The sequence below is a fragment of the Staurois parvus genome, unplaced genomic scaffold (assembly GCF_062004578.1).
Source record: "Staurois parvus isolate SC_StPar_1 unplaced genomic scaffold, SC_StPar_1.0 ptg000013l, whole genome shotgun sequence".
In the NCBI taxonomy this organism is placed as follows: domain Eukaryota; kingdom Metazoa; phylum Chordata; class Amphibia; order Anura; family Ranidae; genus Staurois; species Staurois parvus.
In genome coordinates, this window is record NW_028317809.1 from 9513250 (window position 1) to 9527163 (window position 13914).

The window sequence follows — 13914 nt, forward strand, 5'->3', positions numbered from 1 at the left end:
ACAATCCCAGTGGCTGCAGCCATCAGATTGTGTGTAAAACCCCCTGTTGTCAGGTTTGCATGGACCTGGCAGCGAATGGTTTATATGTGTTTTACATGTTGCATATTACTGCATGTTTTGCAATGCATGTCAGTGCATTTATGTACATTTTACGTGGGTTTTGTTCACCAAATATACAAAAAGAATAGCTTTACTCCACGGTGTATTTGTTAAAAATGCAAAAAATTGCATGATGCATGCTTACTTTTGTGTATGACAGTTCTTTCAAGGGGCATGCTTAACATGCATGACTTCACAAAAATATAGCATGTTATAAACATTAACATCCACCAAGTTGCACTATATACATGCTAAAAATGTATACCATATTACCCCTTAGTGACTGAGAGTAAAACAAAAGCTAATACCTGGTCCTAAACACAATTTTGCAACTTTGACATGGGTTAGAAAAACTATACATATCATTGTGACTACTTTGTGTATCCGGGTGGATTATAACTTTTTTTCAGGACAAATTGAGCTTTCTTTTGGTGGTAAATGATAATGGACATCTCCAAATCTTTTTTTTTATTATCAAAGGAAAACGGGCCCAAAATAGTAAAAAACAAATATTTTTTTTTAATTTTAGCTGTGCATTTCTTGCTACTACCATAATTTACCACCAAAGAACAACCGAAAATAAATGATGTATATGTTAGTTGTTACACCAGAAACAAAGATGTGCATTTTATTTTATTTTTTTGTCCTACCTAAAACACACTGACACTGACTGAGACTGATACTAATCTAGTGTAGGGCCCAGAAACAAAGATGCACATTTTATTTTATTTTTTTATCCTACCTAAAACATACTAACACTGGCTGACACTGATACTAATCTAGTGTAGGGCCCAGAAACAAAGATGCATATTTTATTTTATTTTTTTATCCTACCTAAAACATACTGGCACTGACTGACACTGATACTAATCTAGTGTAGAGCCCAGAAACAAAGGTGCGCATTTTATTTTATTATCCTACCTAAAACATACTGATACCGACTGACACTAATACTAATCTAAAAATGTATTTAAAAACAAATTCTACCCAAAATATACTGGCTGTGACCTTTTACCCTGAGCTTTGACTTTCAACCTTTTACCCCAACCTTGGCAACCTTTGACCCTTACCTTAATCCTGGCACTGAACTAGATCAAACCTTGATGTAGCTATCTTTTTTTTACACTCAGCCAATCAGAGGCTATCACAGCGATCAAGTGACCCAGAACTAGGTGTCCCAGGTCCCGATCATTAGTACGAGATCCAGTGCTCTCGGTGACAGCCCAGTCTCTGTGTTGGGAACTCACTGTGTGGCATGCTCCCAGCACAAAGAGAGATATGCATACTGTATATGCAGCCCCATGGATAAAGACCCACTTCCGTGAGGCCGTGTATGTGCGTATGGTCAGCAGAAAGGGGTTAAGTTAATATGTACTTTGCCTATGCTAACTTACTTCTTATATACAGATCCCAGATCTTCACCTGATATTTTGTTGAAATACGAGATCCACGAATAGCAAACTTGTCGGTATTGACTCTGTGAAGATCATGCTTCAGTACAATCACGTTGTGAACTAAAATACTTGATGCATGAAAAAACTTATCCATGCAACAGGGTTGGCAATGCCAGCCCTAACTAGACATGATTCAATCTGATAGCTTGGATGAAGACATTTTCCGCTACATCTGATCCTTTCTACAAATGATCTAAGGAGTCTCACGTATACATTTTATATCAAACACATTTCCACGTATGCACAATAATCATAGCATTCAACTGGATTAAGGGGAATTATAAAAGCATATAATACTGTCTGTGGTAAACATAAGTAATATAAAGACGAGGAAGTGTGATCAAATTGAAATTAAAGTGTAGCTGTATAATCAATAATCACAAAGTGCCAGACTACATCTTCATTGTTAAATTACATTCAGAGTTGATAGAGTGCTATTGAAGACCTCTCCCCAAGTTCCTATGCAAATGGTATACTAAAAGAACTACCATGGAACTTTATGGGTACTGTTAAAACTACACAACAGAGATATAATAAAAGACGTGTTTATTAATAAACATTTAGATTTTGTGATGTTTCTGTTGGGTAGACTTGACAGTACGCAATAAGTTCCTTGATAGTTCTTTTCTTATATGGTTATGTGTAAGGGATGAAGGTACTTCCTCTGAGAGATGGAAGCTCCCCTAGGTATAAATATTGATTAGTAGGTTTCATGTAACTGTTGACATTGGAATTTGCATAGGCCCACCCCCACAACTGTCACATGACAATGTTTGGCCTGACGATAGGTAACTCATGTAGTAAACATTGTATTTGGTGATGTTGGAGGTAATATGCCTCACTACTCATACAAAGATGTAGGATTTTACTGAGTTTCCTGAGGTTGTAACACTCAAAATATTATCTTATACCTTTTTCCTGAGGTTAGGGTTGCCACCTCATCCCTTTAAAACTGAACACATATTATTACACAGGTTCTGTGGCTGATTAAGGTGATCATTAACCTCACTTAGTGCCTTATGTGCATTAAATTAGCCTCAGAACCTGTGTAATTAATATGTGTTCGGTTTTAAAGGGATGAGGTGGCAACCCTACCTGGGCCACCTACCTATAATGTACTGCGAACTGGCTGCAGCTACAGGACCAGTGACGTACCCATATTTATATCTAATGTTTGGGGTTCAAAGTAATTTTCTAGGAAAAAAAATGTTTTTCAGGTAAACAAAAAGCTTCAGAAAAGGCTTGGTCTTCAAGTGGTTAGAAAAGTGCTTCTAATGTTTTTTGAAAATGAAGAAACAAAACAAAAATGTATTTTTTTCTTTTCTTTTATTCTTTTTCAAAGCCCTGTGACAAAAATGATATCTGAAAAATACTCACCTTGTCAGTTATCAAATTCCTTGAGGTGTCTACTTTCCAAAGTTTGTACTATCCTGGCATTTTATGGTCTCCAAGACTGTGATAGGTAGTGTGGAAGTGATATGAGGAAGGTATGCCCTTTGAAAGCTTGGAGGTGGTCATTGGATTTTGGGGGCGTGTATGTGGCTAGGCTGCCAATAAGTCTCTTACATGTGATATCCCCATACTCAGGAGAAGTAGCAGAAAATATTTTGGGGTGTTATTCCACATATATCCATGGCTTGTGTGAGCAATATATCATTTAACTGACAACTTTGTGTGAAAAAAAAAAATTAGCAAAAAATAAAATGTTCCATAGACTCAACATGCCTCTCAGCAAATTTCTTGGGGTGTCTACTTTCCAAAAAAGGGTCATTTAGGGGGTGTGGGGTTGTACTGCTCTGGCATTTTAGCACCTCAAGAAATGTGATAGGCAGTCAGAAAGTAAACGTTGCGTAAATTCCAATATATACTGTATACCATACTTTGTAGATGCTATACCTTTCACACAAATCAATTAATACACATGTATTGGGATTTTTTTTTTACCAAAGACATGTAGCAGAATACATTTTGGCCTAAATATGACTAACTTTGAGTTTACTATATATTTTTTATAACCAAACGAAAAAATTATAGTTTTTTCAAAATATTCAGTCTTTTTTCATTTATATTACAAAAAATAAAAAAACCCATTGGTGATCAAATACCACCAAAAGAAAGCTCTATTTGTGTGAAAAAAAGGACTTAAATTTCAATTGGATATAGCATTGCATGACCACTCATTTACCAGTTGAAATAGTGTACGGCCGAATAGCAAAAAATGGCCTGGTCATTAGGGGGGGGGGGGATTCCAGAGGGCAAGTGGTTAACAACAGGTCCGTTAACATGTTATAAAAACCACAGAAACACTTACCAGTTCTAAACAGTCCGCTATCTTCATCAACTTGTCTTCTGGAAGCTTCTTAAATAAAAATACACTTTTAAAGTAGAGAAAAAATGTTTAATTTTAATGACTGTTGTACACATCCACAGAATTACACTCATACGACTTACAAATGTACAGGCAAAGATACCCTTAGCCTAATAAATCTTGTCTTTTTTTTTTATCTAAATTTAAAAAAAAAATTCATTTCATATTTAATGCAGATATAATTCAAACTAAGAAATTTGCATAATCTAATTGTATACATTTACTATTTATAAGAGGACTTGAACATATCTTAAAACCCGCATTAAATTCAAGTTAGTTGTGAAATGTAAAAGAAAGGTCATCAAGACAAAACTGAGAATGTTGTGAACCCAAAACATAAGAGCTATTTTGTAAATTGTCAAACTCAATTATGTTGTGAATGACTCATGGAAGAGTGACTACTTCCAAACACTTGAAAGAAACCCGTGGTGACAGAAATATGTTGGTTGTGTTTGCTGGCTTCTCTTTTTGAACATGCTAGCTACCTTTTAATAAAGCCAATGCCTTGGCTTAAAAACTTTCTAAGTCACTAACTTGGAATAAATTTAGAAGAAATATGGCTTTTCCACAACATTTCTCCATTTGCTGCAGGCTTGTTCTGGGTATGTAATTCCAGAGTATAGAAGCCAGCCAAGAAAGTAGCATTTTTAGAAAAAGCTTAAAGGAGAAGTACAGCCAAAGTCCACCTAGGTAAGTATAATTGGAGTAATAAACATAAGTCTATACTCTTTTAATAATGGAGCTGCTTATACACTCACTGGCCACTTTATTAGGTACACCTTGCTAGTGCCAAGAAAATATTCCCCACACTATTACACCACCACTACCAGCCTGAACCATTGATACAAGGCAGGATGGATCCATGCTTTCATGTTGTTTACACCAAATTCTGACCATACCATCTGAATGTTGCAGCAACCAGTCTGCCCATTCTCTTCTTACATCAACAAGGCATTTACGTCCACACAGCTGCCACTTACTGGATATTTTCTCTTTTTCAGTCCATTCTCTGTAAACCCTAGAGGTGGTTGTGCGTGAAAATCCCAGCAGATCAGCAGTTTTTGAATGCTCAGACCAGCCCATATGGCACCAACATGCCATGTTCAAAGTCACTTGCATTCCCCTTTCTTCCCCTTTCTGATGCTCATTTTGAACTTCAGCAAGTCGTCTTCATCATGTCTAGATGCCTAAATGCATTGAGTTGCTGCCATGAGATTGGCTGAGTAGCAATTTGTGTTACCAATCAATTGAAAAGGAGTTCCTAATAAAGCGGATGGTGAGTATATATCTCTCACTACAGTATGAAGTATATCTTATGCTGACATTTTTTTGGAGTGGTGAGGAGTTAAACCCCTGCAAGGTTTTTATTGCTGACTGTGACTCCACTTTGGGAATTCACCTTTTTTATTTGTCCTGGTGGAGAATAGAGAAATCAAAACTTTTTACAGCGGAATAGGTATAAAGGGATTCAAATCTGGGCATCGTTTCAGGGTATTCTCCTCACTGTGAAGCCTGGCCAAGTCCTGCAAGGTCATCTTTCTTTATGATGTCATCAGGATGTCTCCTTCTGGTTCACACCTCACCCCCCTAATGACACACTGCTTGGCCTTCCCTCTTAGGTCACTACATTGAAGCTAGGTGAGAATGGAGTTTGGGGCAGGGTGGAGTGCATACATTTTTTGTTAAAAAGTAAATAAAACCAAAAAAATCAGATGGCACAGGGTCGGAAGATTGTTGGGGTTAAAAGTGTCCCACATTGCTAGGATTAAAAGTTCAGAGTTTGAGTGAAGGTCCATTTTAAGCACCCTTTTAACCAAAGAAACACTGCGTAAGTCTCTGCTGTGTGAAAACTAAATATTGTTCTGCTGAGCTGAAAATAAAAAATAAAGAAAAGCTTCAACAATTATTTTAGTTTCTTTTTTTTTAAGTTTTTTTTCCTTTATTTTCACCTGGAGATCTTGCCAGTGACACAAGTCTGTCCTTTCCTTGTGTGACAACGTACACTCAGCGTACTGTATCTATGTAGAAGTAGTGTTGTCACCCTAGGACTGAATACAATCTCCTTTTCTCTTTTCCATAAAATAGGTGGGAGGTGTTATGTAGTCCACAAAGGAAACTAGGAAATGCCAACTGATAAGAGCAGCACAGGCAGAACACCGAGTCAGTTATCAGCTGACAAGATTTCTGACAGGATCAAAAGGAGTTTTGCACTATACCAAAAACAATTTAAACTGCATATTTACCAGAACAAAGTGGGACAATTACCAAACACGTTGCTTGCGGCACGGATTATCAGGCATCAAGGGAATTGAAAGATTATACAGATTGGAATAATATTTGCAAATCACCTCTGCAATTTCATGCGAAGTGTGGCATTGTTTCCCTTTCCCAGAGTTGATAAAAGGAATACAACTTTTAAGGGAGAGTTCCCAAATTGTGTTAACTATGTTAGTTAACCACTTCAAGTCCGGACATTTTCACCCCCTTCCAGTCCAGGCCAATTTTCAGCTTTCAGTGTTATCACACTTTGAATGACAATTGCGCGGTCATGCAACACTGTACCCATATGCATTTTTTAGCATTATTTTAAGACAGATAAAACTTTATTTTGGTGGTATTTTCACCACTGGGATTTTTTTTGCTATATAAATGAAAAAGTCCAAATATTTTGAAAAAAAAGTTTTTTTCTTATAAAATTTTGCAAATAATCAATCTTTCTTCATAAATCTTGGCCAAACTGTATTCAGCTATCTTTTTAGTAAAAAAAAAAACCCAAATTAGTTTATAACCAAAAATTATAATTTTTCAAAATGTTTTTTTCCATTTTTATTTCTTTTTTTATATTATTATTTATGTTTTTTTAACATACTGTCACCCTAGCAGTACAGTGTCACCATAGTGACACTGTACTACTTCTGGGGGGTGATTTAGATTTTTTTTCTTTTTTTACACTGATTGCTTTAACACCCATAAAGGCTGTAAAAACAATACTTGCAGCCATTGAGAAATACTGTGAGAACTGTGATTGGTCACAGCTTGTCACATGGTACAAGGCTGTAGTGAATAGCCTTGTACCATGTGACCTCTGTGATCATTCACAGATTTCAAAAGTAGTAAGCAATGATGTCAGGAAGTGACATCTTGCTTACTACTATTCATGTGATCACTGATTGGCCAGCGATCGGTGTTCCACTGTGTCCGGAGGGAGCGCACACAGGCAGTGAAGGTGGGGGCCGTTTATAAACGGCATACTTCTTCGGCACTGCTCTCGTCTGGTCCATGTACATAAACGGCCGGACGGGAGCAGTGCCGAAGCACGTTGCCGTTTAGAAACGGCCCACACATTGGCTAATAAACTCGTGTTTTAGATTTGTTATTCTTAAGTAATATAGGGGAAATCTTTCAACTTGGACACTAGTTCTGGTGACCTGGGGGGCCCCAAGGAATTCCCTTAATTTGCAGGGATGTCCTCTCACTTCCTGTTCGGTTGTCGGACAGGAAGTAAAGGGAAATCTTAGCAATGGGACACAGATGGTGAAAAAAAAAATCTGACAGGATTTATGACCCTTCCTTACTCTATCCAAAATGAAAATAAATGTTTGCTTATAGTTCTATTTTAAAGCCCACCTTTCCTGCCACCACATATATCTGTTACATGGTTGGAAAGTAGTTAATATATCATCTTTATCTTGCAAGGAAACATTTAACACAAGGAGAATTCAAGACGTTGCAATACTCTGACAGTCACAGGCATGAATCTAAGAGGCAATGGCATGATGGATTTGTAGTTTCACCTCAGCTGAAATGCCGAGAGTCACCTACCCCTGCACTATACATTATCTTGAAGTTCTAGAAGAGTTTACACACACTTTATGCTGAGAAACAAGACTTATACTTAGGTCAAGCAATGTTTCATATAGCATTCATATTGACATTCTACCCAAACATTTACCTTTTAAGAAAGTTCCGGTACTCTTCATGCCTGGTTTGTGCCGTCCTTCTCATAATATTTTGAAATGCTTCTCTGTCAAGAGCCCATGTCCTAACATTGCTTATAGCTGTAATGAAAAGATTACCATTTGTGTTAAAATCCACCATGTATGGGACAGAAAGAAAGATTGCAGGGTGGATGGTTATCTGTATTTTTGATATGTGGTATACTATTTGTCAATAAACATTACTGTTTTTAAGCCTCAGGCCTGTTCTTTGTTGGACCTTCTTTCCTGTGGATCCTTTACTCACATGCCGTTTTTTTGTAATCATTGTATCTGTTCTGAGGACACAACCCTCTATTTTTTATTGGGTGAGTCGGCAAAACATTATATAAATTCTTTTTTGCAGTGAATCCCAATTCTGTTTTTATCTTATTATTTACAGAAAGAAAGATATAATATGGATCATACACCACCACCAGTAACTACCTTCTGCTAGGGTTACACCTTTTAGGCAAATCCCAGGTTCCCCATAAAACATAAAACAGTAAACCAGGCAAGGAACTTCAATAAAAAGCATGAAATAGCTATTTTCCTTGTTTCTGTCCCTTTTAGGACCTGTGTCAATGACTTTTGGGATTGTGTCGGTGGCATCAGTTTGACATCTGATTGAAATTCTTCTGAGATCATCCATAATTCACTAACTTGTACATCTTACCTGCAGCTGACCTCCTTTTGACCACCTGACTACACTTGTGGAGTTCTAGAACAAGGGTCTGTATCAACGCACTTCGGTTCGGTTCATCAGGAGGGTTTTGCATTCCCATGCAAGTTAATATGAGTGCAAAACCCACTTGAAAGGAACAAAAACACCAGTGGTCAAATGCACCTGTCAATTCTGAGTGGTCTGAAAAGTCAAAAGCATCTCAAACTGATATCAGACTGCTGTCATCAACATAAACCCAAAGCTCCAAAAGTACAGTTGGTGATACAAGTAACTCCATATCCACATCCAAGTTTGATAATGAACTGAGCCAGTAACTAATGCCACTGACTGCACTTTATGGAGTTATACAATATAAGGGACAAAAACAAAAGCATATGTGCATATGTAGACACTATTACTATCCTTGTGAGTTTTCTGCTAGTTTGGTTTGATTACATACTTTACTGATTTAAGGAGATATTCCATTGTTGCACCTTGTTATCTATTTGAGATAATAGAGAGATCACCTAAAACGCACACAGCTATGAATGTTAAGTGCACCTGTAAAAGAGCTTTAAAACCAGACATCACTAATCTCTCTAGCTGCTTGTTCTATGAGGTTATTTGTCCTCAAAAAACCTCAAAGATCACAAAAAAGCCTTTAAAGCTGAGTTCCAGTTGTTTTGCAACAGTTTCGAACACTGGCTATGAACTTACATTAGAGGGATTCAGGCCGTTGAGATAGGCTTTCCATAGAAAGCTGAGATTTTAGTGCCTTTGCTGAGAACTTTGAAGCAGATTTTCTCCACAATGCTTATAGATACCGATGTGAACAGGAGTTTGTTTTTGTTCAAATATGTATATACTTTAGTATGCTAGTCTGGGCACACCTTCATTTTAAAGTAGAGTATGAAAAGATTTTGATTTGTAAGAAAATATCAATTTTTTGTGTATAGCATGAGTGCTAGTAATTGGAACAGTGTGCAAGGGGTATGTCTCCTGCACAGGTTATTTTTGGTGTGTTCAATTTTTCTTGAAGTTTTACAAAAGGTTAAACAGTCCACTTGTATACACAATTATTGTTGCAAAGATCAGTATAACAATCTATAAAAAGTCTACATCATCCAGGGGCGGACTGACCATTTGCAAACTCGGGCATTGCCCGAGGTCCCGGGGTCAGTAGGGGGCCCCATGAGATGCCCCTGGTACCTTTTTCATAGGCTTTTTTGAGTTTGGGCAAGGACACAGGGGCCCCATGATCCCCTATTGCCCGGGGGCCCCATGAGTTGTCAGTCCGCCCCTGCTCCTGAAACACAACAGTGACCAAGCAATTAGTGTGGTTTGCGTGCATGAAAACGCCCAAATAAGCCACGTTGTCCAACAAAAGTGGCAGTTAGAGGGTTAACATGATCCACTGTATCCTGACAGGGTTGCATACAATAGCTAGTTGTTATTCAAGTATGTTAAAACTTTGTCCCAAAAAGAAAACTGTGGTTATTAGACATGTGCAGTTCAAAATTCAGACAAATTTTCCGTTATTTGGAGATTCAGATGTATCCGAATTCTGTAATAACAATAGATTCTGCTAAAGACTGTGCATAGAGTTATCGCTGATGTGTGCCAAAGACAGTTTTACTCCCAGTATAGTAAGCTGGTCTTTAATGTGATAACCAGTCATTAACTGCATTTAAAGATGGACTCAGTGACTTCCTTACAAGCAATGGTTTCCATAGTTTTTTACTATTAAAGGTCATCAAGGTAAAATTTTAGTCCATATACTTTAACCCCCCCCCCCCCCCCCAATTATTAGACACAATTGGCATCTGTTACTTTTGACAGTTTGTTTGCCTTCTTCTGGATCAGTGGTGCTACAATTTGTCTTGAAAAACCTTTCTCATGATGGCCATTTTTTAACTTTGATATCTGTAAATATTTCATTAACATTTTTAAACAGGTTAACTATCAAATGTATATGCAGTGTTATTGTTAAGTGAAGGGCTTCAACCCATAGGTTTACATTAACAGTTCGTTGGGCATAGATTATGGAAAAACAACAATAAAATTACATTTATTACAAATAAAGACAATATAGCCACAGAGATTGTGGTTGGAAAGGACTAAAGCAACCAAAAAGTCCTTACTTTAATCAATGCACCTTCTTAAAACAGAAGTTATTCATGTCTTTTTCAAACCATTACTATTGCATTACACTCCACTAGTCACATGCACATCCACAAACACTGGCATATATATATAGGTATAGCTTAATATTACAAGGTCATTTATTCCAAACTGCACATAGCTCTTCCAGTTCCTTTGGCCATCATTAATGCAGTGTATGGAAAATATGGGTTCGTGGACTAGGGTTTGCGACCCAATGATACAGGATAACCATATAGGTTATGGTGAAAAGGGACTAAAAGAATCAAAACTCTGTAACAGTACAGCCTTCCTAAAACTAAAGGTATTCACGTCTAATTCCATTACATGTCCCAAAAATAAAAGGATTATTCCTCATTTTAGCAAATAAAGAAAATATACATAAACAATACAAAAAGTCCACTTTAGTGTGAGATTTTAAAGATTTCTTTGTGGTATATAATTAAAATGATAACTGCAGTAAAAAGTAATTATTCAATTTTGCACAATACTGTTATCATTTCAAAAAATTATTAATTTTATATAATCAATTTTTGCAGCATCACTTGTTAGAAAGATGAGGACAATCCTCTGGAAACAGCATTCTGTATACACTTTTTAGGTGTTGACTTCTACAGACCCACCTTCACAATTCAACATTCCAATACTTATATCTCAGCACCCACTAGTGGCTCTGGTATTGTGGACTGGGTAAGAGTCAGACAAGCAAATTTCTACACTACAGATAGCATACCCAGTTTGAATCCTCCTTGGAAAAAAATTTTAAATGTGTAAAGCTTGCACAAAGGCATAAAAAACACCAATTTATACAGGCACGTGTTCTTTAAAGGGTCATTAAAGAGGAGCTCCAGTCTCCTGTTAAAAAAACATAAGTCAGCTGCTACAAAAACTATAGCTGCTGACTTTTGAAAAACAGACACTCACCTGTCCCTCAATCCAGCAGTTAGCTCACCACAGTTGGGTTCACCAGTTGGTACCAGCATCTTGAGTGTGATCACTCGGCTGTGACAGCTTGTGGCTTCATAGCTGGGAGCCCACTGTGTGGGCGAGTAGTGCTGCACTTTGTAAATGATTCAGCAGTCTTCTGGAACTTGTGACATGTCCCAGAAGACTGTGGGAGGGAGGAGAGCATTCGCTTCTGATCACCTAGGTGGTCTGAGCAGAAGTGGGAGCGGGTGGCTGCCAAAATCGGGTACACACTTCCCCTAAACTCCACAAAGGTGCCAATTCTTAACAGGGAGCGGGGGAAGAGTCCTTAAAGTTACAATACATTAAGTGTATTTTTAAAAGCAACAAATATAAGTTTGAATTTGATATGGCATCAGAGATAACAGACATGGAAACTTCAATCTGCTGCTACTTATTCATTGTCTAGTCAGAGGCTGAGGACAGGCACAAGACCTGGTAGTATTACTTAAGTTCAGTAGAAAAAATCTGGTCTCCAAGCTGGACCTACTGTATGGCAGAGTAGTGTAAGTCTCAGGAACGAATAGACAGTAATTTAACTGTTTACCTACAGTTTGACCTAAAAGTATATTGCAATGCAGCTTTTTGGCCTTGTCTCACTATCTTGTTAGATAGGACAGGTGTCTATAACACTGGGGGAGTAGGGGAGGGGAAGAGGCATGGGAAGCTACTAGCTAAGTTGAGCATAACTGAACCAATCTTGTAATCTTCTAAAAATAACTAAAAACATGCTAGGGCTAACAATCACATGTACAGGTATACAGTATATTTAAGTAACTATACATACTGTATATCACACTGCGCCTAATGTATTATACTCTTAATGAATAATATTATTTTGCAATTCTCATCAAAGAAAGTTAGTTGGCTTATATAAGCAGTAAAGACAGTTCTATATAGATAAACCAAGGTACATTCCCATAGATCTCCTCTAATGTAGTATGTCATATTCATTATGAGACTTAAATTGTATGGAACGCCCTTTGGTACTCTATAGGCATGCTTTAAGAACGCATCAGCATGCATACAGTATTCACGTTGAACTCACTATACATTATATAAATTGCAGTGCTTAGGTATTATTTGTACAACATACTAGATCAGGGGTCTCCAAACTGTGCCCAAGGGCTGGATGTGGCCTTTGCTAGCCTTTATCTGGCCCTTGGGGCACTCTTCCTCCCAATGATGTGAAGTACTATTCCTCCCACTGACACCAACAAAGGGACACTATTTCTTACACTGATACCAATGATGGGGCATTATTCCTCTCATAAATACCAATGATGGGTAATAACGGTATTAATGGAAGGAATAGTACCCCATGTTTATTTTCACTGATGCTGGGCCTGGAGCATTCTCTATCCCCATTGATCACAATCCGGCGCTCCTAAAGTTTGAAGAGCAGTAAACTGGCCCTTTGTTTGAAAAGTTTGGAGACTCCTGTACTAGAGTAAAATTAAAATAATTTAGTAAGAAATAAAATAACGTGACTTGAAATAAACCAAGAGCTGCGAATCATCATTCAAATTATGATGTCAAGGTATGCTGTTATATATCCTTACAGTTTAAAAGTAGTTCTAAATTGCTACCTTTGACTGAAGCTGTTCTTGTGCAGTTGTAGAGTATTGCCAGTTCTCCGAAGGTTGTCCATACAGGGATGGAGGTTAGTAGTTTATTTTGCTGGAAAACTTCTGTTTTACCCTCTGTAAAATATATAGTGATTAGACTTTTTGTATACAGAAACATAAAAAAAATGACAGCAGAAAAAATTTTGTTTTCATTAACTTTTTTTGTCTGAGTATAGAACTATGTTTGTCCCAAGCATGTTTCAAGCCATTTACTGCTGACTGGCTCACTAACTCTGCTGTAAGTTTATTCCAAGCATCCACTATCTTTTTAAATTAGTATACATTTATTTATTTATTTTTAATAATTAGAGAATAACTAGCATTGGCATTTTAGGGGAACTAGTATAAAGTAAAGTATTTCCCAATCTAGGTTGTGCTGAATAGCTCTTTTAGCAGTAACAGTGAGATTGAATTTTAGTGAATGAGTGTGTTAATTGATAAAAGGATCACATAAAGAGTAACTCAACTTTCGTTGATAAAAAAAAATCTTTGGGTGATCAATGTACATTTCAGGGATTTTAAAAAAATACCTTTTTCTTCTCTGCAGAAAAAGCTGTTTGTTCCACTATGTTCTTTAGATACTTATTCTAATTGGGAGGGA

At 37.2% G+C, this 13914-nt stretch overlaps 1 protein-coding gene across 1 annotated transcript in view; it reads right to left on the reverse strand.

Annotated features, from left to right (window-relative positions):
* Positions 1-13914, reverse strand: part of PRKG2 (protein kinase cGMP-dependent 2) — a 107828-nt gene that overhangs the window by 78211 nt on the left and 15703 nt on the right. Inside the window, exons 3-5 of the mRNA XM_089675511.1 lie at positions 13275-13388; positions 7874-7979; positions 3865-3928 (exon numbers count right to left, since the gene is read on the reverse strand). Coding sequence (XP_089531637.1) covers positions 3865-3928; positions 7874-7979; positions 13275-13388 — 284 coding nt within the window. The remainder of the gene's footprint in view (positions 1-3864; positions 3929-7873; positions 7980-13274; positions 13389-13914) is intronic.